This window comes from Pagrus major, chromosome 17 (assembly GCF_040436345.1).
Source record: "Pagrus major chromosome 17, Pma_NU_1.0".
Classification (NCBI taxonomy): domain Eukaryota; kingdom Metazoa; phylum Chordata; class Actinopteri; order Spariformes; family Sparidae; genus Pagrus; species Pagrus major.
Window position 1 is genome coordinate 26,082,577 of NC_133231.1, and position 27,783 is coordinate 26,110,359.

Consider the following 27,783-nt stretch of genomic DNA (forward strand, 5'->3'; position numbering starts at 1 on the left):
TTTCTGTGAACAACAGAATTTTATTTCAATTAATGGATAATCCATATTTCCAAACAAAAGTAGAGGGGATAAAAACAAACTCATAGAAACTTTCTGTGAATTCCTTTATCAACAGGCAGATTTCTAAGGTCCCAGATGGCTTTTCCAATACCAATACTCGATGTTGATACCACAGTGCCATGTTGGAAAATGTGAGACAGGTCGTCAAAACAAACTTACTTCCACCGAGTGGAAGAAAAAAAACAAAAAAAACAACTTAAAATAGTCCTAAGCTAAGTCACAGTCATAAGTCCAACTGGGATAATATTGTAACATAGACTGAGGTTTTCAGAGGTTAGTGATACTTTTCTCTACGGTATCGGTACGATAAGCTCAAATGACATGAGTCGAGGGGGTTTTCCCTACACGACAATATCATCAGGAAGAGGAAAAAAGCTCGCATGAGGTCTAAAAAAATGAAGGTGCTGATGATGTTAAAGCATTAAAAATCTCGATTTTGCATCACTTTTCTAAGCAACCTTTATCATTTTTACATCATGCGAGTTCATTTCCTCCCCTGACAGGACATAATACCTGTTATAACAGGTAACGAGAGATTATGGCACAGTCATAGGATAAATGCTCAGTGACAAAATCTTTGTTCTAAGGCAAGTACAGCTAGTTTTGCAAAATGATCCCCCCCCAGTTCAAAAGGTCCAAAATTGACAATCATGACTATAAAACAATAACGGATGAGTCGTGTCACTCCTGTGATACCAACATGTTTGGAGTTTTAATCGGCCCTTTTGAATAAGTAAAAAGGTAGATCGATCGAATGGCGTAAGGGTAGCAAGAATCTACCAGTGCTGTGATTTTACAGGAGTGAATAAGTGTAGGATCTGACAGGTTCACAATGCAAGTGCCTAAGCTTTCATTTGTATTTTCTTTTTTCTTTTTTTTTTTACAAACTCCTGTTCTCCCCCTGAGACCCAAAAACAAGTATATAGTCAAATTAAGGACAAACCAAACATTAAATTTTCATCACCAACACTACCACAAAAATATCCAAACAATATGCATTTTTCAGCTTTGGCACAGGCTGCTGATAAGTGTAGATTTTGCTGGGTTTGTCTTCTTGCTCTTGTACTGATATTGGCATGTCTGTCTGTCTGTCTGTCTGTCTGTCTGTCTGTCTGTCCGTCCGTCCGTCTGTCTTCCCACCCGTTGAACCTGAGCTTTTCCCATTGAACCCTAATATGCTATAGATGCCTATGAATCAACAATATACTGTACATATGGACACAATCATGAGTTTTCTCTCCATATAAACAGTGCTAATACAAACACACACATTAAAACATGTCATCTGCAAAAGTCCAAGACATTTTGGCATTTGTCTTTTCTTTTTTCTTTTTTAATGGCTTCTGGCGTTCTTTTTCAAAAATTGGTAAATATACAGCGGGCCTTGTGCTCCTGATTGTAGAGTCCCATAGGCAAAGCCCTTGCTCAGTATTCACCATACTGGGATGCTTGTACACGGCCTCTGTAAATGTAGGCGTAGCACCACCAATAAAGCGACTGTTTTGTCTTTTGCTGCCCCCGTTTTCATGGGGTTTGAGACTTGACATCTGAAGTGAGTCCAACAGACCTGCTGGTGAACTGCGCAATAACCCGTTCTACCAACCTGTCCATCTCGTGCCGCATCTCAAATGTAGACTGAACCATCGGCCGAGGGGCCACCGAGTCTCGTGGTGAATGATTGGCTGGCTTGTGTAACCGGGACGGTAACGGATGATATTGTCGAGTTTGAGTTTTTAAGTGGAATGGTGAGCTTCCTCTGACGCAGAGAATGAAGGGATAGAGGGAGGGATGGACGACTGGTCAGATGGACGTTCAGCCTGAATTTTGTCCCGCAGCTTCTCTCCGCCTCAGGGCCCGTTCTCGTTGTAGTGGAGGGAGATGGGCCGCTCGCGCTGCACGGCGGGCATGTAAGGCCAGTTGTAGCTGGAGCCCGAGAGCAGCATGTCGCGCAGCAGTGTCTCGATGGGCGTCTTTCCCACCAGGCGAACGAAAAACAGCTGCTCAATGACCGGGGAGGAGACGATGCGCAGGGAGGGCAGGCGGAGGAGGAGACGTCCGAAGCGGTTCGGCTGGCTGGGGTACTGGTTCCTTACGTACTCCTCCAGGGCGCATTGGGACTTCTCCTGGATGCTCTCCACGTGGGCAACGTCTGACAGACCCATAGCATCTAGACGGAAAGAAGAGAATATAAAGAGGTTTAATCAGTTGAACATATATTATCCCTGCAAGACAGTAAAGAGAATCTGCAAAATACGAACAAAAACTAATCTCTTCATGACTTTCTTTGGGAATGTAAACAAAGTTTTTGCCAGCTGAAACACAGATATTGCTCTGGGGCCTCGTTTATAAAGTTTGATCTTAAGTATAACACAGGCAGGGTTAAGGTTAGGGTTAACCCAAACCACGGTCTGAAATTATCTTCAAGTTTGAGTTTAAGTCTAAGAACATCTTTATGAATAAGACCCCTGGGCAAGTGTGGTTTTGTATGATGGGTGGGTTAGCTAGTAATCGCAAATCACACTGGGATAAATTTATGTAGCTGCTTCTGTTTTATGCTTTACAGGAAGAGAAAATAGAGATTTTGTTATAAAAATTTACAAAAACTATAATTTTATAAACATATTTAGCGTGTAACAAGAGATAAGAGCACTGAGACACAAGACTTCATTTCAGCTCGTCTTTACATTCAGATGATTGAACCACAAACAGATTTTAGTTAGTCAACCAAAGTTACAGTGAAGACATCATTTTGAGGAGTCACAGCTTGTGGTCCTTCATGATGCACATGATTGTGAAAATGGCACCAGAAGAGGCCGACTTGTGGGATCAATAATGTCAACAACCGACTCACAGAGCGCATTAAAGATGTCGTCAAATTTGCCGAGAGAGAGAAAAAACATTTGGTAATCTTTCCATTGAGGCCCTGTGAAGCGTCATACACTCTGACACACTGCATGGGACGTATGACAAACTTTAATTGTCTGACGTTTATTTTTGTTCCCAGTGACCCGTGATTAGGTTGATATTGTGTAGTCTGATAGCTCAGATTGTGCAAGAATTTAACCTCAGAGTGGGTGGCTCGATGCGAATCCTTGACCTGATGCTGCACGAGCTGATCGAAAGAGATAAATGAGAAGATGACACAGGGGGGAAATAAAATGGAATCAAGCGCTGACAGTTTTTTTTTCTTCCCCCGTCTCAAATTCCTCAAGCCAGAGAAATCTTGCTCAAACTTGAGGAAATCGAGGTTGTCACTGTGGAGATATGTATCGGCTTCACCCCTGTGGTCTGTGTTCACAGCACACTACAGCGTTCCCTTTCCCCGCAGCTGGAGGTCATGTTCAGCCTCCCGCCTCCTCACACCTCCCCTCCTGTCGGCCCCCGCCTTGGCGAGAGTCTCGCACAGCCGAGAGAGAGTGTGTAACACTGCGCGCGATACTTTTCACACCCTCCGTGTGCAGGGGAGAGCACGGGGGATTTAGCAAAGGAGGTCAGAGATGTGTGAACTGAAAACAAAGACACATTTTACTTTACTATGCCACGTACTGTACATGCGGGGGGAGAGCGCTGGGACTCTGCCCCCTGAATGAACCCTCATTTGGAGGACAGGTTTTCGATGAGGGCAATTTCTTCTCCAGCACAGTCTTTTAGTCTAAAAGCACTGGCCCGTACGTTTTAACCTGTCACCTTGCATTGTAGGTCCCCTTTGTCACCTCACACTTTGATCTGTCCCCTGTGTAAACCCTGCCCTGCTGGGCCTCAGCGCCACACAACAAAAAAATGTAATTCACCTCATATTTTAATTGAGTGTGTCAACCGCTCCCCACCCCCAGCGGCCACTATTCTCATCATTCTGAGTGAGTAATTGCTCCCACTCTGGCTGTATTTTCCTCCACTCTGGGGGGCAGATGGACTTTTTTTTTTGTCTGGCCGCCATTTTGGGTCCTGCGTGACAAGGCACTCACTGCCTGTTCAGGATTAGCAAAGCTGTCTATGTGACTGAGACCACTTCGCGTGCCGAAGCGACAGCTCTGTGGGCGCCCTTCCACGCCAAGCGCCATGTTCTTTTGTCTGATCCTTGGGCACACACCGGGTTAGTGGGGGTGAGGGATCAGGGTGGCAGGACTGTGATGCCCGTTCTCTGATGTGGCTTGATGGGACTGGGCTTCACAGGGGAGGGGACTCAGAGGGAGGTGAGAGACGATTGGTGTTTGTCTGAGTTTGTTAGCTCATCGTACCAGGTCTGCAGGAGTCAGGTTTATTAACGGGTCTATCGAGTGTGTGCGTGTGTGCATGTCCCCCTCTATTAAATTCAAACTTCTGCGCTAATGTCTGCACGTTTCACTAACTGTATTGTCTTCTTTTTGGCCAAGACTTGCAGTTTTTTTTGTGTGTGTATACATGTGGGTACATCTGCCCGCACACTGGGAAGTCACATGGGATGCTCAGGGCTACAGGGGTTATGTAGGTCATGGTCGGGGCTGTGGCGAATCCTCCGTCTCACTGGATCCCACCATACATAATTCAGCTCCCGCGGTGGGGGCAGGGGTCCCGGGGCCTGGGCTGGGCCTGGGGTTGGGTTTGGGGAGCGTATAGGGAGGAGGGGTGGATGACTGGTTTCAATAATAGATGGGATCATGAAGGAGAGATGGCTGATGAAAGCGAGGAAGAGAAGGGGAGAGGTGGATCCACAGCCACCCACATACATGGAAGCGAGACGCCGGGTACACGCAGAGTGAATCTGACAGGCCGTGCAAGGGAGAAAAGAGGGAAAATGCAAGAAAAAAAACACAGACAAGAGACATCTCAGTGTTGGCTTCTTCGCCATCCGTTTCCCCCTGGGTCACAAAGCATGATCTCTCCGTGAAGTATCCCAGATGTGACAGTATTTTGGCTGGCACTGGAGCCCGGTGACTGTTGGGATAAACCTCAACGGGGTTTGTACACAAGGGGTATCAAAACAATGCCTCTTCCCATGGGTTTCCTCAAGATGTAAAACCATTATATTTTGATTTAATCTCGTCTGCAGCTTCGTGGGGAGTTCAACGCATTCAGGGTGTTAGGCCTCTAGTTTTTTTTTTAAAGAGCTTTGGACGAGTCATAAAAAAAGACAAATTTATGTTAGAAAAAAATCCCGCTGAGTATTTTCTACTGAGCCAAGAGAGTGGCCCAAGAGATCATGATTAAATGTGACAAAGAAAGAGTTGCATCTATAGAAATAATGTATCTCTCTCTATTTAAACTATGTTTTTTTGATAGATGTGATGTACATGGAGCAGTAATGTACTTATCTGTAAGTTTTCCTCCAAAGTGTTGTAAACAAAGGGAGGAAATTAAAATACAGCTCAGCAAACAGCATAAAGACAAATAAGTAGGTAAAAGCTTACGGTTAAATACAACGAAAAAATGATTCATGTGAGGCACAGGCAGGTACTCACGGGGTCAACGGCGACCTTTTACAGTATGAGAGAGCGATCACATTACAGTCAAATTCATGGAGGGCAGAGACCATGACTGACTACCGGGGAGGACTGGAGCTGCAGCATTTACATATGGAGCCAATGAGACAATATCTGCTGCAGCATTAGAGGTCACGTCTCGGTCAGGCTCAGCGGAGGTGAAAAGGTTGCGGGTTAAGTACAACTGAAGCCGGGTTCATTTGTCTGTCAGCTGCGAACTGGATTGCAACACAGCAGAATGAAGAAATGTTTCTTGGCAGTGAGAACATCTGAGTGCTTCCTTTTTTAAAGTTAACCATCAAGTTTCTCTTGGTCTGTGTGTCCTACTGTAGTCAGACACTTTCAGAAATGAAGCTCTAGCGGCTTATTTACAGAATAATTAGCTCGATTTTTACACATTGTTATGCAACATAGCTGGTTTCATCTGTGTGTTAAATGTAAATGTTCTTTATGTTTTCTCACAGGCTGCAGTACTGATGGATTTTAAAACTTATTTTTTGCATTAAAGCCTTATTAAAGCAGAAGCAGACACTCCTGGAGGAAGATAGTTGATGATTGAGTCTCAGGCTGTCAAACACCTACGCTGTGGGTTGGCCACCTGGCTGGGAATGAGACTCAATAATCAAATATCTTTCTCTACAACTGTCTACTTCAGCTCTAACAAATTTATTTAGAGATTTCTGCTGCCTATGTTATAATGTTCAATAGTGCACAAGCATAGAATGACAAAGTGGAAACTCTGATTGCAGGGGTGGAAGAAGCCAAGTACATCTACTCTAATTACTGTAATTAAGTCAGTTTTTGGCGTTCAATCAAAGCGTTCTTTGATTGAACGCCTGCTATTGATGATGCATTAAACATCAACAGTTAAAAAGTAACTAATACTCCGAGTAGTGTTCGAGAGAGTTTGAGTTTTTACATTTGTTTGATTGGCTGTATGCTTTCACTGTCTATTTCAAAATGTATTTCAATACATATCCAAAAGTCTTTATTCCAGTGGCTAAATAGAAGCCGACATGTATCTACCACCAGGTCTCGTCAGGTCACAGAATAACCCAGCCTTTGGCTAGTACTCTTACTCAGGTTAAGCTGTTTACATGTACGTTGATACCCTGCGATTAAGTGTCCCTGACATGAATAAACCAATTAACAAAATGTTCCTGTGCCAGTGGAAGTCAGCTCACACGCCCGCTAATACCTCCCCGTCTGCCTAAGCAATAGTAAAGTTACTTACAGGAGAAAGGTGATGTTTTGGTTGACAAGGATCTACCCATAATCCTCTTTGGGCTTGAGTTTGTGTAGAGTGGAAAGATCGAGTGAAAGGAGCTTTATGCTATTGAAGAACTTTGATGTTCGATCTCTTGTTTGGAACCATATTTGATTTATTATACCAAAATTCGACTCATAATAATGCTGGTCTTAAACTTAATTTTACTACGAACTGTCTCATTTGCCTTTGCAGTTTTTTCTAACTACATTTTCTCCTGTGACATCATTTGCATCCTTAAATTCTCCACAAAATCCTGAGATTTTGTTCTTGTTTTTTTCTTTTTTAAAGGAGCTTTGACTATTGCCAATGATATTGTGATATTTGGTCGTAATATTACTGTAAACCTGAGTTATCTAACATTCAATCTGCAAATGTATCCATAACATATACAATTCATAAGAATGGCTGTATGGGTAGATTTGCATGAAGATCCAAACCCCTGATACCACAGATTTGACATTTTTGGGGTCGTGAATTTCAAATAATTTTTAAACTTTCCACCACTTTCAGCCAGTTAAATCCTTCTTCAACATGCTGTTTCTGACACCATCGGTATCTCACGCAGTTTCCCCCGCTGTTTATATGGCACACCTGCTTAATTCAAACTCACCGGAAGTGAAGAGCACGATGGACTTGAGGCAGGAGTATTCGGCCGTGTCGACCTGCAGCGCTTTCAGCTTCTCCACCTGCTCCTGGAAGACGCGGATGTGGTCCATGAAGGCCACCACTCGCTCCGCCGACATGGGCGACGCGTGCAGGCCGGCCGCCGCCAACAGAGGGGCCACGTGAAGCGGCATGGAGCACTGGGCGGCGTTGAGGACGAAGAGCTCGCTCCATGACATGCGCAACAAAGCCACCTGGAAAGCAGATAGCACAGAGTGGTTATTAAGGGAAGGAAGTTATGGTCACTCAGCAGAATATCTGTGCTTCGGGTCAAATCAATTTACTTACAATGCATCTAATAGGAATGATGTTTAAAAATGTTTGAGAATCATTCAAGGTTTGCACACTTCCAGTTCGAGCTGCAGCAGACAATTATTTTCATATCGATTAATCGTTTTGTGCACAGAAATTGTGAAAAATGGTCATCACAATTTCCCAAAGTAACATCTTAAAATTGTTTGCTTGTCCAACCAACAGTCCAGAACCCAAAGACAGATTTACTGTCCTATATATTTAAGAAACCAGCAAATGTTTGACATTTTCGCTTGAAAAATAACACAAGCGATTAATCAATTATCACAACTGGGAAATTCAATTAGTTTTGATCGACTTATCGTTGCAGCTCTTCAAGTGCTTTCTAGTTACAGTACAGCAGACTTCCACGGTTCATTAACGTGAGTCAAATTGTAATTAAATAGCACAAATACAAATTAATTTCAAAGTGTAAAAAGGACATGAGATGTTTTGAACATCGAGTAATCCAAGCCACCTTTGGAGATGGTCGGAATTAGGTCACATTATCAGGAACAAACCAGTGTACACACAGGACAGGAGCGTCATTCATACACAAATTCATCCCAACAAGTGATATATTCATTCATCGATGCATCATCCACCCCTCCTCCCCACAGGAGGAAGCAGGCACATAAAGTTCACAGAGAGCGCCTGTCAGAAACCGATTGTAAGGACGAATCAACGTGATAAGTGTTTATTGTTACTTTTAAAAGGTCATAAAGTTTACTAGAGGATGTGACAAGCTGTGTTATGAAAGGTAGAAATATGTTTTTAATATGTGATGTGGAAACAGTGATCATAAAGGAAAAATTCACCCAAAAGTGAAAATTCAGACACGATCTACTCACTCTCACGCCGACGGAAATGGAAACGTGGTCTAACTTGTCAGACGGGGTGAGCGCTAACACTTTTAGCTCAGCAGCTATGATGAAGATATCAGTTTTAATATCACCATGTTCTTTTTATTTTTAAAATTTTTTTTTTACATTTTAATATAAGTCCCTATCTACTTCAGTTGTTTAGGAGAATGATGCAACGCTGTTTTGCTGTGAAGCTCCAGAAATGTTTTGTGGACTACGAAACTCCATCAGCACGAGTGTGAGTAGTTAATGTCTGCCTTTTCATTTTTGGGTGAACTTTTCCTTTAATATCCAGTATAGTTTGACAAAATAATGTAATAAAACATCATAGAAAAGGAGTTGAAGGAATTAACAATTTCACAGGTAAACAGGGTCATAATGACTTCAAAGACAATTAGCATTATGTATTTTCTTACACGGAATAAAAGGAGCTCCAAAACCATCTGTGCAAAAATTACAGATCGTACGTCAAAGAACTGCAAAATAATTGAATGTTTCAAGAGAAACAACTGTTAAAAAAATCATGATTTTTATATTCGAGGAGCAGCAGGCACAAGCTGAAGCTATTCAACAAGGATACGGATACACACAGGTGGCCGACATGGCCCGGCATGACACCGAACGCTGCCTACTAGCAGTGTTTACAATAAAAGTTATTTACTACAAGTGACAAGTTCTCTTCTTTAAAGTGTTTACATTATTTTGTCCGCCCATAACCTCGACGCATACTGTCAGATTTAGATGCAGTAAAGTTACAAGACACGTGTTGATACGAGACGTAAGACGAGTCTTTTTATAGCCGGCTGAAAAGAATCGTAAAAGACACCAAAAGTGAGTTTATAGAAAACATGGAGCTAACGGTACGATACTGGAGCACTTACTGAGAGAGAGAGAGGACAGATATATTCCACATGTTGACATGACATTAATGATATATTAATGATATGGTGCCGCTCGACATGTTTGTGATGAATATGCCTGCCCAAGGTGCATGTGAATATTTATAGGTCAGACTTACTCCGTGCCAAGACTTTACAGCTGGTATAAATCTACACGTGCAGGATTGATGTCAGGTCTGTTCATATTGAATGTCCCGAGCGCCTGTTTCTGCCTTCACTGAATAATAACAGAGCGGATTTCTTTTTATATGCCACTGAGTGATCCTTAACAAATATGAAGAAAGGAAAAGAAAAAAACTACTTTTTCTTTTTTCAAAGTGCAAGCAGTGGGTGAGATGTCATAAAGAATCTGTTTATTCTGCCGTCTTTCATTGGATTACAGCTTTACTTTGGTTTTTATTAAGTGCAACAGTGTGTTTATGGCTCAAATCTTTTTTTTTTACTGGCTCTGTATTTTTTATATTTCCAATAAAAGCAGACGTGATATAAAGAAATAATAAAATGGCAAAAAATGTTAACATGATGCAAATGTTTGGGTCGGTATATTATGCTGATGAAAGTTTGTACATTTTAGGTCAAAGCCAATTCTCTCTCTCTAAGTATATTCAGTACAATTTGATTATTTCTTTTTTTAAATCCACGCGAGTGTTTTTGGGCATTTGGTTCCCAGCATTGGATGCTTGACTATCACCCTTGCAAACACTCCCTGGCTATACCCGATCTGCTCTGGGATTTCAAACTGGACCAACATGGCGGCTTGTTTAGAAACCTTCACCTATGTTACCAAAAACAGTTCACTGAAATGTGTTTCTGTAGACATTTTAGGTGAGGAGTAAGCTGCAGAATTTGTCTTCACTTTAGCGAGTGGCACTGGGCACCTCTGATTTGCATAAAGTAGCCTTATCCTTAACTTTATGCAAATGGGGAGCAGGCAACACAAAGCCCCAGAATGCATTGCAAGGCTGCTCACATGGACAATAAATGGGAAGTGTAGGAACCATTGATCCTGTGGGTACGTACCATTAGGAGATAAAGTCGATACCATTCAAGGCTGTATGCTCAATATGAAGCGACAGGCAGCAGCTAATTAGCTTAGCTTAGCACAACGAATGGAGACATGGGGAAACACCAAGCCTGGCTCTGTCTTTGATGTGGAGACTCCAGGAAGTCGTTTTATTTATCAATTAGCTTTAAACCTTTAAGTTTCTTTAAGCTTACACTGATTGAGTACCGAGTACTGAGTCTCCTAGAAGCACATCGTTGCAACAGCATCATAATGCACTTAAGTTCCCTTCTACGTTCTTAAGCTCTAGTCAGTCATAAAAATGTCGGACTCACCTGATCCATGAGCTGCAGGTCAGGGAAGAAAGGGATGTTCTTGGCCCACTCCACCGCACTGAAGAGCAGCCTGGCCGCCAGCTCGCAGATGTTCTCGATGCCCATCAGGTTGTTTCCCTGCATGCACTGGGCCCCGTAGCGAGATGTGGGGTAGGGCTCGGCACGCAGCAACAGAGAAATGAAGCCAGACAGGTAGGGCTGGCCGTTGTACGGGTCGGTGCCATTGGTCAGGTACTGTCCCGGGCTGCTCTGAGAGTTCGATGTACGTCCTCGTTGTACAGCTGAAGGAAAACAAAACAGATGAAGATGAGAATTCAGCCCACAAATCTTTTAATCCACTCATACACAACATTTATTTTTTCCTCTTTGCGGATGTCTTCATCTCAGTCCAGCCGACTACTTTTAGCAGACGGTAAAGATCTGTCATCAGGTTGTTAGTACATGTTCATGATTTAGGAGGCATAAACACCTAAAGCTGGTCTGCATCCAAACAGCCTCGGCACAGCCTGCGTGTAAAGTGAAGTGAAACCTAAAAGATTTGCAGAAGGGAGAGGAGACGAAGACAGAATAAAAAGAGTGAAATTGGGCATGTCAAATGTGTCGGGCGGGGGGTTTTGCAGAATGGGGTCAAAGGGGGCGAAAAGTGTGGAGACGGGAACATTTCTCCGACTCTTAAATATGTCAGCAGCGCTCGTCTTTTCAGCGGAGCGGGTGGAAAGTGGCCAGGCCAAGGCCATTCTGCACTGCTGTTGTGCATCAATGAGTAATGACAAGCAGCAGCTGGTAGAGATATAACACTTCTTCACACCTACATATGTTATGCACCCGCATAGGCGTGGACACATGCACACACCACACATGAATACATACGGTAACATCCCCCCCCCCCCCTCCCTCCACTGGCAAATGGCTCAGCCTGAGGCGAAAAGGGCACGCAGAGGCCAAGCGCTGGTACACACACACACACACACAAATGCCCAACCCCCCCCCCGTGGAGCGATGATGATGCGGCGAGCGCTCAAAGGCCCATTTGGAAAACACCTGTTCAGTCATCCCCACTGTCTGACTAATAACTCCATCTACTGTTACACAGAGAGGAGAGAGAGGCAATGGAAATGCAGAGGGGGGCCACGTGTGAGGGAAAAAATTAGGTAAAAGGGCGAAACGGTGAGATAAGGTGAAGGAGGAGAGAGTGAGAGGTGATAAGTTGAGAGCAGGGAGATTGAGGGCAGGGGGGAAGGGGAGAGGACGGGAAAGGTGCAGAGTTCAATATGTTTGAATGTAGCCTGAGATGAGGCTTCAGATAGAGAGTGGTGGTTTACATAAAGAGACAGGTGGAGAGAGGAGGGGGGAGGAGAAAAGGGAGAAGGAGGGGTTCGGAAAATGCTTTTCAACTGTGCATCACCTGTCGCCTCACACACACACAGCAGCTGTGTCAATTGAACGCACCGTGGCACGTCTGAAAAACGAGAGGTCAAATCACTCACGAGCGTTATAAAAATGCCTTTAATTCTAGCCAGTCCTCTGAGCAGAAAAAAATACCTCCGCACAAAAGGTGTTGACCTCAAACTATTAGTTCTCCCTGCGAACTTGTGTCAACCCGTGTTCCCGGAAAAGAATGCGGTCTCCTTTGGCAAACAGCGCAGTCTCGCTCGGCTGAGCTATGAAGAGGTGTTGCATGTCACAAAGACGTTGCACAATGGGACATTCCTCGTCACTCGCGCTCTTGTCTTGCTTTTGCGAAAGGACGGCTGTCAGATTAGCCACACGTGTCTGTCGCTGCTGGATTTCACAAACCGAAGAAAATAAAACACCGCTTTGAGCAGCGGGGGTGAAAGTAGTCCCAGAGCTCGGCAGTGCAATCTTACACAAAGATTACCTGGTCAGACATGTTTTTTTGGTCGCTTTGAGTGTGAACTGGAAGACTGAATAAACATACAGTGGTGCAAGTTTGTGAAACTCAACAGGTCCTCCAAATTAAACAGCATAGTGTGTTGTTTGCTGCCATTTAGAACAGGTTTGCATAACTTGAGGCGCAGAAATGTCTCGGTCAGGGTTCATGAAAACATTGTGGTTTGGGTTAAAATAAGTACCTAGTTGAGGTTTCAGGGACCTTTGTTGTTGTGGTTTCAATAATAATCTTGTGGTTAAGGTTACAGAGCAGTCATGGTCATGATTATCCTTGAAATGAACCACTGTCTCCCCTGTTCTGTTGGGAGGACTCGCTGGGACTTGCTTTAACCAGCCCCTATTCCCTTTCCACTTCCACTCCCATTTCCACATCCACGTTGAGGGATCGTCACACTTAGTGCCCCCCTCAAACCAATTAGCCTGAACTGGAAGAGTTATAAAACCCTCCAACCAAGGCGGACTTACTGATTTACTGACCACATGAAAGCCACTTCTTACAAAGTGTAAGTTCTGTGCGAATACCTCTACTTAAGATTCAAAAAATACTTCTCCAGTCAGGAAAATGGAAGATGTGTTCAGTTTACTGTAAAGTGTTGCATATTCACAGGGACTGTTGCAAAAACATGCAGCTCATAAACATCAGAGTGAATAACTGTCCATCACAGGGGTCGCACTGTATCAAGCCCCATCATGAGGCTGTAGGACAGCGGAACAAATGAAAAATTATAAATATCACTTTATGCCAGATTTTGCAAGTTCAAGTTAAAACATTGTTGCATTTTACGTATTATTTTGCCATTTTCATTCTTTAAATGCCACCAGAATGCAGGAAACACAGTCCCTGATCTCACATTTTGATGGGGTTGGACCCCCACAACCCCGCATTGGTTTGGAAATATTTTTGAGGTTGGCAGGTATGAGCCATGGTTACGAAAAGGTACAACAGTTCCTGTTTCTGCTGGAGTTCGTTGCAAAGGTTGCTGTTGCCCTGTGCTACACTCCATTACGGAGTGGGCATGGGGAGGGTCCTTTCTGAGAGAGTCCCCCCTGACCTCCTCCTCTTTGTTATGACAGCACCTAAATTCCTTCTTTGCTCACGTTGTACAAAAGTCATAATTTGTACTGCCGCTTCCTGAAAGGGCTGATTCTGACCGTTCCTCAGAGGACAGTCTCGAAAGCCACTTCCCTGACTGTCCATATCTAAGTCAGAGCACACCGGCAACCTAAAACTGTCACTCTGCCCTGCATTTCATCTTAAAAAGGGAAAAAAAAAATAAATAAATAAAAATCTGTTCCTGGCTACACGGATGAACAACCTGGTTTCTCCTTCTTTTGGGCTTTTCACTAATGCACTGAACAAGTTGTGAAACACTTTGTTCCAGAATTTATCAAATTCGACGAAGCTTCACAAATTCCACCACTCTGCTGCCTTTCATGTCTCTGATACGTGAAACTCATGGCTATTAATTTGCCCTCACATCGATTAGTGTTTAATCCTGCGGATGGTGGAGAATCTACTTGATCCCCTTGACTTTTCAAAAGCCTCATTGTGGGGGGTCACTCGTGGCTGAGAGGCAGAGCACTTGAGTGCCTCTGACGGAGACACATCGCTCTCTGTTTTTCCTCGCCTACAGCTGGCTGACGAGACAGAGGAGCGGAGAGAAAGACGAAAAGGGGAGGGAGAGTGATGATTGTGGAAAGGTCCAAAGGAATAGAGGGAAAGACAGACAAGTGTAGAGACAGAGAGATGTGGGATCTTGACATAGAGAAGGGCAGCGAGAGAGCCAGAGAGACAGAAATGACATTAGAGAGAAACAGATGCCTGAGGATGAAAAAGGGAAGCGCGGGTCAGGGACAGAGATGGAGAATAAAAGGGGGGATGGGAGTATAAAGTCAGATTCGAGTCCCTGCCATAAGCTGTTTCCTGCTTTTTAATTGGTGGCTTAGCTTAATGTAAATGACAGTTTATCATCCGACAGGAAGATGAGAATCAAAGCTTAAAAACTTAATTCTAAGCGACTCTGATACCAAATTAAGAGCACTAAAAAAAGACAACAAAACGGCATCCTGTGTAGCATTAAACGACGGCACAAGAACGAGGCAGATGGGGAGAAGTGCATGCGAACAGAGGTACCACGGGACATTTCAGCTGCGACTTTCGAAATGCCACTTCAGCAAATGGCAGCTGGCAGAGTGCACAGTTCGCTGCCTGGCTGCCCTGGATTAGCCTCTGGGTCAGACTGTTAGTGGAATTACAGCAGCTAAATACAATTAAGGCCTATCAACATTTGGACTAAAAGGTCACGGTGCCAGGGCAACACAGACGCATTATAGATTCGGCTCAATCCAACAGTTGCGTTTATTAAGTAGCTTTTCCATTTTCCAAAGCTTCCACTGGCGAGCGAAAAATATAAACACGTTACCTCGCGTGAACCCGCGTCTTCACGTCACATCTTGCCAGAGCTGAGCGTGGACTTGTGTGTGAGTGTGTAAGTGTGTGTTTGTGTATGAGAGAGAGAGAGAGAGAGTGCATTAATTAACAAATTCTGCAATCAGACGCATGATTGTACAGCTGAAAAAAGCAGTTTAATCTTAATTTTTGGCAATATATGCTTCTGCAAACCACAGTATACATTTCTTTAAAGTTGCCACTTTGTGTTTCTTTATGTTTAGTTTTCAATTTTATGTCATGACAACTCTGTGCTTGAGGTCTGGTTGGGTTGAGGCACAAACAACACTTGGTTAGTGTTCGGAAAAGATCATATTTTGACTTAAAACACCTAATTTAGTCGCCACAAAGACAGCTGGAAATGTACTGACCGCTCTTAAACATCCAGTGTATTCACGATTACAAATGTTGTAATATAATGTATATACTTTAAGTGTAATGTGAACATGACATGACACATACAGTCTCGTATACAGTCTGTGTCTGTGTGGGTCAATGTACATGGGTGTAATCCTGCTCAGAGGTCACTGTGGCAGAGTGCCTCCATGTGGCTGTCGTGGTTTTATTTTGGCCCTGAACTTTGACTTGCAGGTCAGTGCTCTGCAGCAGGTCAAAGCTCCCAAAGAGAGTCAGATAGGAGGGGTGAGGAGCTAATGTGTAAACCAGGAGAGAGTTGGAGATAAAGAGAGAAAGAGACTGACAAACACAGTGATGTGTCGTCTGAATACCGGGTGATTACTTGGTGCTACGCTCATTTTGCTGGTATGCTTTTATTCTGAAATTCTCATGTTTAAGAAAACAACAATCAGTTCCTGTGATGCTTTCTTGTGGTTGGTTAACACTGCTTTAGGGGTCATCACACTGAAAAATACACGTTTTAATATCAAACTGACAACCCCTTTTTTCTCCAACGCTAGATTGGTTTCTGCTTTTGTCAAATAACAAAGAAGCGTTTGTTGTCTGAATGTTAAGTGTACTTTTTGATATGAAAAAGACACAAGAGGAAGTCCATGGTCCATCATTTCATTGTGGGCTATTGTGCAAGAGCAAACAATGTTCTTCTTCTGTTTACTCTACAGAAACACTTTGTGCTGCCAGATAAAATAAAATCTATAACGTTCTCACATCCAGTCCATCACTTCAACACATTTTTTCCATTAAAGCTGCTATAATCAATATGTTTTACATTCACAATGGATCACATGACAAGACAACTATCATCCAACTCAAGCTGGTGAACATATTGGAGCATTTAGCAGCTAAAGAGTCAGAGATTTCCCACAGGAGTGGGGTCAAAACAAAAGCTGGATGTGTTAACAGCCAAGAGGTTCACCACAGCAACTTTTTAAGGGGATACTATGTCAGTGTGGCATCTACAGCTGTTCCTGCTGCCGCCAAGTGGTCAAAAAATACAATGCTGTTGTAATGTGTTAGCACTAGCTTGTAAATGTAGCATTAAAGGAGACCTAATGTGCTTTTTCACTTTTTTTCTTTCCTTCAGTGTTTTATAGGTTCTTGTGCACGTAAAAAGTCCACACCAATGAGAGCTCTTCTTTCCCACAGAAAACAGTGCTCCTGAAACGCCTCGTCAGTAGCCCCGCCTCGAAATTCTTTAACTTTGTGACATCACACTACTGTCACCGTGTCACATATTTGTCTAAATTCATCCCTAGCGGCTAGTTTGGCATGCAAGAATTGAATTAGCACAGCTGCTCTGTTGTTGTTAGCAATGCTGTCTCAGGCATGTGTGAGCTGACCAATCAAAGGAGACTAGGTATTCGGGAGGCGGGGCTTAAAGAGACGGGAGCTAAAACAGAGCGTTTCAGATAGTATGAGAAAACTCATGTGTTGTTTGAGGATTAAAGCATGTAAACCTATTCTAGTAGTGGCCCGAAATAAAATTATGAACCCTGAAAATGAGCAGAATATGTCCTTTAATTGCTCGTTTTAAACGCAGGGTGAAGTAATGAATATTTGTCGGGCGGCTAGAATGTAACTGTTGCACCCTACTGAAGAGAAACACCACCATTAAAAAAAGATGGCGCACAGCAGAAAGGTTATTTACTCCCTCTCTTCACATCTACTTAGAAATTATTGAGAACAAGCCATCTGCAAACATATGAAAGAGGACTGACTGTGTCCCCAGTCGAGTGTCTGTCGAACATGAAAGCACAGAGGTACGCAGCCGACGCCAGATACACAACAGAACGAGAGTGCAGCAAGAAAAACCGGAGGCAGTGCTGGAGCTGGGGAGGGAGAACAGTGACACAGACAGAGAGAGACAGAGACGTGGAGGGCAGGGGAGGTTTGCGTGAGGAGGTTCGGTGGCTTTGCCGTGTGGATGCCTCAGTCGCTCTCTCACTCAGGACTTTGATGAAGCAGTTCCTGCATTAATTAGTAATCCTAATTCAACTCAGGGACTCTGATTCACTCCGTCCTTATTTACACTTGCACCCCCCCCGCCTCCTCTTTATTTACCACACAGTGGGTCACAGCAGGAGTAAGTCCATGTCATTTATGTGTCACGCTGTGCGTGTGTGCTCTTTTAAACAGCTCTCAGCTGCCTGTCTTCATTTGTAACTTGTCAGCTTGTGATACAATCATCATGCAGTAAAAATGGGGACTATTATTTGAATGATATGAGCTTTTTAAACCAGTTTTAGTGCTGGAGTTACCTTCTCTTTACCCAGTGTTTTTTTCTGGTAAGACTGGCAATACAGTTAAAAAGGGCCAGGTCACCCAAAACATGTATTCCCACTTTTCCCAGTAGTGCTATCTAGCCATGCACTCATAGAAAATTGAAAAATGGAAAATATCTGCCTCTGACGTGATGCTATTTCAAGGTGTTTCCATCTGACAAGAACAAATTCTCTCTCTATGTAGTTTCTGCCGCTAGGGGTCTCTCAATCAAAGCAAAACAAAAGACGTGAGTAGCGTGGGATCATGGGAGTTGATGTCTTCATTATTAAAACAACCACCATGTGAGGTAAAGATAAAGTTTTAAAGTTTGATGTTTTTATTGACGTTACGTTCAGTCCTGTTCGTCTTCTTTTCTTTGAAAATTGGTGCTAACATTTGGCACAATGTAAGTGCTCAACTCAACAAAATATACAATAAAGGTCGAGTCATTTTTGGAGACTTTAAGGCAGAAATGTTGCATATTATATGACAATTAATTAATTGTTTCAATCATTTGTTTAAGAAAAAACGTCAAACATTTGCTGGTTCCAGCTTCTAAACTGTAAAGATTTTCTGCGTTTCTTTATCACTTATGACAGTAAATGAAGAGTCTTTGGGTTTTGAATGTTGGTTGGACAAAAGAAGCAATTTGAAGACTAAACTAGACTAAAATATGAATCATTTAACTGAAAATAATCTGCAGATTGATTGAAAATGAAAATAATCATTAGTCGCGGCCCTAAATCGAATAAAACCAAAACCACTGCATGTGGCTGGAAGCTACAAGGATTCAAGAGGGGAAATGTGATTTTTGTTTTAGGGGGGAAATGACTCTTCAATAATTAAATAACAGTGGTCAGAGAGGAACGTTCATCATATTACAAGAGGAAAACCTCCTATATTTATAAAAAATGTGAATACAAAACTATTGGAGACAAAAAGCATGTTTGTCGCAGCTGTTTCTGATGCATCGTGGCTTCTTCTGCCTCTTCTTCATCCACTACAGTCACAACTAACTCCACTCAAGAGACCACAGATAAGATCATCAGCTAAATCCCTTAAAATATAAATGTGCACGGCTTCCCCACAGTGCTATGTCAGAGAGTGCATGTGTGGCAGACTGAAGGAGGAGCCTTGTTAGGGGGGTTAAATGTTCCTGACAAATTCTGCGTGTCGTCACAAGTGACCCGAGTGACACAAAAAAAACAGGTTGAGCCACTTGAGTCACAAGCAAAACAGTCCAGAGTCAGTCGGTAGGCACCTGAGAAGGTCACGTTAGGTTTACTTTTGTCACATTAGTGGGATGTGTAGAAAAGACGCATAGCCTGTATAGGAAAGAGGTCATCATGTGGTATATTGTGACATCCAGCTTCCTCATGTGTCCAAATGCTTTAAAAAAACGCCTCATTCATCCACATGCCTTCATGTAATATTAAAGTTAGCCTCAGAGCGCTTTAATGGAGGCTGGCCACTACTGAGCGATATGTCAATGGGAGCCATTTTCCTCGGATAATGACTCAGCCTATGAGTGTGGTGACAGGGGTTAAGTGTTTGAAATTGTCAATAGCTAAATTACAGGGATAAGTAAAGGTTTTCAGAGCCGAAGGAGGCCAGACTGCTGTGTTTTGGTGCTAAATTGCTGGCTGTTACAAGCCCACTGCGGAGTATGGATTAGTCAATACACGCCGTCTGTTAGACTTTAGTGCACCGGTGAGGATATTTACTCACTGAGGTTCACACATTTGGACTTTGACTTGAGCCTGTCTGTTATTAATGTTTTAGTTTTGGTTGACCTATATTTTCAGCTGCTGTTGGTATTTGTCAGAGAGCAATATGGGTCAGAGGAGGCAGCAGCCTTCCCACTACGCGTGTTGAATGTGAGTATTACACATCCCATGGATGTTGAGACTATTTGCTATCGCTCCGCTCTACTTGTCTGCGTGGATTCACAGCTGCCCAGGTGTGTGACTCAAGACACACTCAACAGACAAGACGACATTACATCGTGTATGCATGCATTCATCGGCACAGCAAACGTGTGTTTCTCAGAGAAGTCGGCTGGCTCGTCCTTGTGGGCTGATTCAAAATTAAAACATTCACTCCAGCTCAAAAGGAGCTGTCAGGCTGATTCTCTCTGCCGCCCCGCTTTCCCATTCAGCCCAGAAACGGCGCTGACAGAGAAACAAGCGGAGGTTCTGTGTAGCTGCGTGGTGAGACAATGACACCAACGCTGCCAAGGTTTCAGGGGTTTGACTCCCACTGAGGCCAGCGCAGAAAGGTTTGCTGTCATGGCGCTGAAAGGTGCTCTGGATAAAAGTCTCCTCTACAAATGATATTATGTTCTAGACAGCAGTCTGCAGAAAGAGGTCAAACGTCCCCTTAGGGGGGGCAAAAAAAAGAAACACTCACTTGAAATAAGTTCTGAAAATGACACAGTGTACTCATGAAAGTTTCAGCGTGTCGTCTCAGGAAGCTAAATATTAATTTAGTCTAAACAGAAGTCAGGCAGCGGCGTTGGTGATATTAAACAACGCTCTAATTATTTTATCAGTGAAACAAAAATTTTCTCGAGCTGGTTTTCTCTTTGAGGAAATGTTGGAGCTACAGTTGAATCACACGAAGTTAATCACTAACAGCGCTCTGATTTTCCAAAAACATAATCTTTAAGTCATTTGTGACCAAAACCGGTTGACACGCATACAATTATGACGACAACCTGTTCCATCCAACACTTTCCCTCTGACTTTGTCAAAAAGGGAATTACATTATGACCCACATGCTTCATGGAGAACATTTTAAAGTAAGCAAAAAGGCCTCTAAATAATTAAAAAGCATGCCAAACTCTTCCAGCTCCACAAACTCCATTTTCACTTGTGAGTCATCTGGATCTGCTTTTTGTTGACAGCATCATCTCAGTAACTTTTTTGAATATCGTAAGACACGGAGAAAGGAAATATCGAATGCATATTTCACCGGGATCATAACTGAGAAAATGCGTCCCCTTGACAACCTTAGGTGAACCTGTTGAATAATGCAGAGTAAAGCATGACTTATGTATGACCTCTGGGGAGGACGATAGCGGCTGTGTGCTCTAACAGCAGGGCCACTTTTCGGTTGACACCCTCTATCTTTGCATCCAAGAATGCGGCGCTGTTGAATTTACTGACGATGTTGGAATAAAATAATGATGGCGGGATTTGTTTGAAATATTCATGATTCAAATATTTCTGTGTTGTGATTTCTGTCTCGTAAAAATCAACGAGAGTTGCGATTAATTAAACTGAAAACGAAGTCTGTGGTTCCTAACTTTAAGATGCGGATGCATATTATTTATAATTAATTATGCTCACATGTTTGTCAGCCGCTCATTTAAACACTATTTAATTATTTATGGCACTTCTCTCTGGTCTCTAATTCTCCACTTTTCCCAAATGGTCACATAGGTTTTCGGACGGCGCATGTGCCTTTACAAAAATGGTCTTAAGTAGACAAATGATCAGATAAACAGAAGTCAGCGACAAAGAGGATTTGAGGACACCGTTTAATCCCGCCGACCTCAAATGCACCAGCAGATGAGCTCAGCCAGTGTAAGTTGACCTGCTCCACATTTAAGCCTTTAACACAACTATAAGCCAGCACTGCAAAAAATGTCAACTTCAGGGGTGAAATATGATTTTCTTTTAAAATAATTTGACATAATTTACTCTTTAATCTCACTTCATTCTGGAGAATTTCCTTCAGTCAGCTGATATTTTCTGGATTTATTAAAATAATTAAGAAACTTCTGGAATCTGAAATTAATCTGAAACAAAGTTCAACAATTATTTACTTATTTTTGATCACATCAGGAGATGGAATTGCTTTTTACGAATAATATTTTTGCAGTGGAGACTTCTCTGCAGCTCATCAGTGCACCATGATGTTATATAATATAAATAACAGGATTAATTCCTTGTCATTCTAAAGGCAGACATCTGTTTTATGTCTCATGAACATCCCTCTGTGAGATGAGCACCGAAATACATTTTTATTATTTAACTAAACATTTATTAGTAGACAGGAACTTTACCATCAAAAAAAGTCAAAGTGTAAAGTTGTAAAATAACTTTTCAGGTGTTTGAGTCTAAATAAGACAAATGGAATGAGATATTTTTTACATTTTCGCCTGTTTGAGTGTGAAAATTTTAGTTTACATCTTAAGTCAGATGGACATTTTTTGCAGTAAAGACGCGTCAGGCGATTTCCTCGCGTTCATTCAATCGGAAAGGAGCGCGGCCGAGTCACTGTGGCTTGCGGGTGTTTTACATGAGGTAAGACTGTGTCTACAGTGCACACACACACACACACACACACACACACACACACACACACTCAGACAGGCATAGTAGCGCACTAACGGGAACCCTTCAGGGATCATCTCATCTCAGGCTCTGAGGAGGACGGGTATTTCCACCGTCTGTGTATTTACATTTGGCTCAGCCTGAGAACAAAGGGCGGCGGGGTCGTTGTGGAGACTGTATGTCCTTAAACATCCCCTGCCGAAGTGTCCATGAGCAAGACTCTCTGGGATGATGCTGTTGACCCTATTCTGTCCTCTGAGAGGGGAAATAAAAGAAGCGACGTGTGACATCTTCATAGAAGGCTCAGAAACGCACTTTTTTTTTGCACTCACAAGACAATTAAAGCATTTTACGCGCGTCTCATAGTTAATTGGTTTCCATTAATTTTCCTAAATTAAACAGTGAATCGTAAAAAACTGTCGCCTTTTAAATCAAGAATGTTCCATAAATGATGAGTTAATGGCTGGAGGGAAAAGTGCACAAACACACACACAAAAACTGAACCTGTGAGTGACGCTGCCAACACAGATGTTCAGAGAAAGAAACTTTTGGATGCGTTCGGTTCACATTTTAAAATATGCGCCATCGCTGCGCCCATGAATGGGATGTCGCCGCTGAGGGAAGCGCTCTCCAACACGTTTCCACCGCTCCTCTTTGGCACTAACTGACCCGTTGTTAATCCAACACAATACAACAAATGTAGCGGCATCCTCTTATGGCGGCTCTGGGTGTCGGTGAGCAAACAGCATAATTAAAGCAGAGGGACAAAGGAGGGATTTCACTGAACAGAGCGCACCAGGGTGAATGGTTTAGATTTGGTAAATGAATGTGAAATAAGGATTGTGTAGCCGCAGGTGGTGACTGATTATTTACCCATAACAACAGTGAATGTGGCGAATAACACAACTGATGGATCAACAGGCAGCACGGAATGGATTTTACGCGCAGAATCCCTCACTGGTACTTTTTTTTTTAAAGTTTGACACAAGAGGGTCATGTTTGGTTTTATTTTAAAGAGAAGATCTGTCAGTTGTGAAATATATTTCCACCTCACATTTAATTCTCTTTTGCCACAAATGAGATCTGACTTTTTAGACTTTGCTGAAAACATCTGAAGAAAAGCAATAAAATAAGAGAAACGGCTTCGGGAACAAGAGCCCCAGCCAATGTGAAGAGTTAGTCACTTGTTTAAAAAAAACAGTAAAATCTTTTACGGCTGAGCTCCAGACTTAACGGCCTGTTAAGATTGATATTTCAGACGGAACAACATTACGCACAACTTTACGCACAGAAATACGATTAATAAACAAATGTCTGTGACACTGACATCCATCAGACATCTACAGAGCACAGCTCCGTGGCCTTACCTTCTCTCCTCATGCCGACTTTGAGGCACTTCTTCAGCCGACAGTACTGACACTGGTTCCGGTGGTGCTGGTCGATGGGACAGTCTCGGTTCCCCCGGCAGGTGTACGAGAGGTTCCGCCTCACCGAGCGCTTAAAGAAGCTTTTGCATCCCTCGCAGGTGAACTGACCGTAATGCTTCCCACTGGACTTGTCCCCGCACACCATGCAGTCCACGTTGGGGATCTTGTCCCCGGAAAGTGCATCGTTCCCCGGTGTGGAACCGTTGGGAGTCCCCGGTGCCCCGCCGGGCTCCTGGCTGCAAATCTGGAGCTGAGACCCCGGATCTGCCGAAATGTTCTCTGGCCACTGGCTTACTACCATTGCCATGCTATCCCCAAACACTTTGGTCTTTGTTTAAATCACAGAAGGAGAGTCCGACTCACTGATACAGATCCGTCCTGACGTCTTGGGGAGAAAAACCGAGGGAGGGCGAAAAGGCGCTTCCCACTTCCTCCAGAGGTCAATCTGAGCGTATCTGAGCTGATGTGTTTAAATCGCTGATCTGTATTAGTGAGTTCTGACTGTAAACATCTATCAAAGTTTACAGCAACAGCGAGGTATCAACATGATCGATGCAGAAGCGCGTAGCCTACAACTCCCGGTGTTCCTCGCTGCGCAGCAATCCATAAACACGTTGTTCCTCAGAGTGTAACCTCTTGGAAAAGTCAGTCCAGTAAGTCAGCGTGCAGGCTGTGGAAACACGACGAGATCTTACTTCTGAGCTGCCTTTAAGATTCTGAAAAAGGGGGCAAATTTACACGGAATATCAACAGACAGCAGTGTTTCGCCTCTCAGTCCGCTCTGCCCCACGCTCAACGCTGCATTTAAATTCACTCAAGATGAATTCTGCCTCTTGAATGTCAAGCTTGATTTAATACTGACCACATTTCGTGTCACTCAGTGGATCATTTATTTAGTCCCCAGAAAAGCTCTCGGAATCAGTGCAAGGCGCAGTCCCGAGGAGTCGGAGATCCTTGTTCCTCTTGTTCTTTGCGCGCAGCGGTGAAGCTTCTGGATCGCGACGTCAGCGTGCGCGATATTTATTTACCCGCCACACAGCCTCGATATTATCCTTCAGTGACCGTCTGTGGAGGAGAGATTAAAACAGAGAGAGCAAATCTTTGCCCGCTCGAGTGTTTTCGCTTCTCCCTCCGACTGTCCGTCCCACCTCCGAGAGTCAAAGCTACAATTTGGGGAAAGTGTCACAAGCAGGCTGCCTCGTACGGCGGCTGCCCCCCTGGCGGCGCTCCATATAAGGTCACAACCGCCAAATAAGGTCGTAACCCCTCCCCTCAGCGGGAGCGGTGAAGGAAGAAGGGCCGGCCGTGATTGGTCCCAAAAGTCTGTTAAAAAGTAAGGAGCGTTGTGATTGGACGGCGGTTGATTAGGATGGGTTTGACTGACAGGAGCGGTTGTTGTGATACTTTTAAGTGTTTTACATCAGAAAATTAAACATTGTGCATCTTCTACGTCCACAGCAGGGATTATAAACATGTTGCTTTTATGAAATTAGTCATAACTTAGTTAAACATTAAATAAACTCTGAGTTTGGCTGCATTATCTCCAGAGGAGGATCAACCAGTTTTATCTTTTTAATCAACTTTTAAAGGATACATCTTTATGATGGCGATGAGGAGGATGGAGGGAATATTAAGCTCTTCTTCACACAAATATGTGTTTTGCTGTTGTTTATTTAATGCGGATGTTTGAACCTTCAGTGTGCAGAATGATGGAGGCTGTTTCCACATCCATGTTCTGAAAGTGTGCTCACCTTTCATCTGAGTTTGAACATATGAGCATGATTTTGCCACATCACACCTAATTTTGAAGCAAATTATGATGATATGAGTATCAAGTACCCAAAAGTAAAAGTAAAGATATCATGTTAAAAAAATACTTTGATTGAAGTAAAAGTACTTTTCTGGCAGTAAATGTATAAAAAGGATAAGTAAAAGTAGATTATGCATATGTTTACATGTATGTTTATACAGTATATGACATGTAGACTGTGTATCAGATCAGATATTCAACATTTTTCGCATTATCTGAATCAGTGCTACTTTTATCAGATTGCAGATAAAATGAATTAATTTGAATATTCACCACTTTGGCACTGATGCAGCATGTAATCTGCAGAGTAACTAGTGAATACATCAAATAAATGTTTAAAAAAAATGCTTTATGTGTCTCTAAAATCTAAAGTATGAAGTAGATAAAACTGGAAATACTCAAGTAAAGTACAAGTACCTTAAATTTGTACTTAAGTAAATGGATTTAGTTAAATTTCATCACTGACTATTCACTTTGATAATGGACTTTTCAGTGAATAGGATGCACCTTGTGTGCAGCAGTTAAGCTTCTGAAATGATCAATATTTATATTATTTATTAATAAAGAACAAGCAATATTTTTACAGAGATCTATAGAGAACTTTAGTTGTTGTGCTGTGACTTTTAATATCTTAAAACATGTCTGTAGGGGGCTTTTGAGATTTAAACCCAGACTGTTTGATGACATGCCATAAACATTAATGTTCATTCTGAAAATATAATGTCATGTTGTTTATTGTTTTGCCCTCTGATCACCGCCTGGAGGTCACAGTTTACCAGCCGTTTTATCTACCATGCTGCACTGCCTTGTAATCAATCTCAGGTCAGCTGTCTGCTGCATGTAATCCCACTCATGCTGTCTGATAGACTAAAAAAACCCAACAAGAGCTTCAGCTTAAACTGTGCCAAAAAAAGGAACCAAATGAAAGATCGCGCAGAATAATAAATGGATGAAACGAAAAGGTCACGCATCACGTGGGGGAACACGGCTCCCAGCTTGCACAAAGTTAACAATAACACCAAAAGGTGCCAAACTTCTCACCGAGCCAAACAAACTCCCTGAATCGTTTACCAGCCGAGAAAGTGTTGATTCTGTCGGTTTGTTGTGTTACACAGTCCCTGGCAGCGCACAAAAGGCCATTGCGGTAATTAACAGTGACAGTGTTGTTCTCTAATGGGGTTTTTTCCACGCCGAGAGCAGCGGGGACCTGATTATTTCCCCAGATCGGCTCTTGATTTGTCATGTGAAGGTAATTCCGACAACACCGCAGCCAGGGGGAGGCGAGCGTCCCACCGCCCCGTGCTGCATGGGACCGGGGTCTGCGCACTGATAATGTGTTTAGACACGCTCTCACACTTCCACCCTCGGTGATATGAATCTATTATAAAGTGGAGGACTCACCACGACTCTGGAATCCATCTCAAATCTAAAATTCATGATGTGTTTTTTCAGTTTGACGCATCTGATGTGCAGCTTGGCATATAAACAAACCTGTTGACGCATTTTGTTGGTGCTTTTTTGCCATTAACGTGCACCCACATATGTAATAATAATAATAATAATAATAATAATAATAATAATAATAATAATAATAATAATAACAACGACAATAATAATAAGTAGGGAGTAAATTAAGTCAAATAAAAGTAAAAGCAGCTCATTAATAAATCATTACATTGTCTATAAAAGCAGCTGAAGACAGAACCAAAGGAACTCAAAGGCTACTTACATAATCTTGTCCGTCTATACATTAAAAAATGGGATCTGTAATCCCCAACTTTCCTTCTCCCAATAGAAAAGAAATCCCAGATCTCACTCCGGGGTCCTGGCTGCAGCGCCGGGCTCGCCGGAGGCCATGAGGCCACGAAGCTGGCCCTGCGCTCGGCTTAATTGCTGTCACATGTAACCTTACCTGTCTCCCAATTAGCCCTGTGACTCGCTATTGGGAGATTGCATGAGCTGCAGGCCCAGTCACTAAGGGCACCTCAGGGTTTTTTAGGGGGCCTAATAATTAGAGTGTAACTCTATACAGCTGAGGCCTATGATGAATCTGAGCAGGATTTCACCTAAAGAAAGAGGAGGTTAATTAAATGAGGATCAACTTCAGGTTTAGTATTGTGTGTGATGTCCAACACATTCACCTCTCAGTGAAGACAATGAGCACGCTGACATGTTTGTGGTCGGTCTTTGTTTAGGACAAAATGTTTTGTTTTTTTGTCACAATTCTTACAAAAAAGTGAAGAAAAAGTTTAGAGAGATTATCAGAACTGCACAATTATTCTTTATTCTGTACTTTTCCTCAAAGACTTCATAATTAAAATATG

General features: G+C 42.8%; 1 protein-coding gene across 1 annotated transcript; it reads right to left on the reverse strand.

Moving 5' to 3' along the window:
• Positions 1–24,773, reverse strand: nr2f5 (nuclear receptor subfamily 2, group F, member 5). The gene is made up of 5 exons (XM_073485062.1): positions 24,512–24,773; positions 23,590–24,365; positions 10,844–11,124; positions 7,400–7,646; positions 1–2,227 (listed from the first exon to the last, which is right to left on the reverse strand). The coding sequence occupies exons 2-5, from the start codon at positions 23,954–23,956 to the stop codon at positions 1,908–1,910; spliced, it is 1,215 nt and encodes a 404-aa protein (XP_073341163.1). The 5' UTR covers positions 23,957–24,365; positions 24,512–24,773; the 3' UTR covers positions 1–1,907.
• Between the last annotated feature and the right edge of the window lie 3,010 nt (positions 24,774–27,783).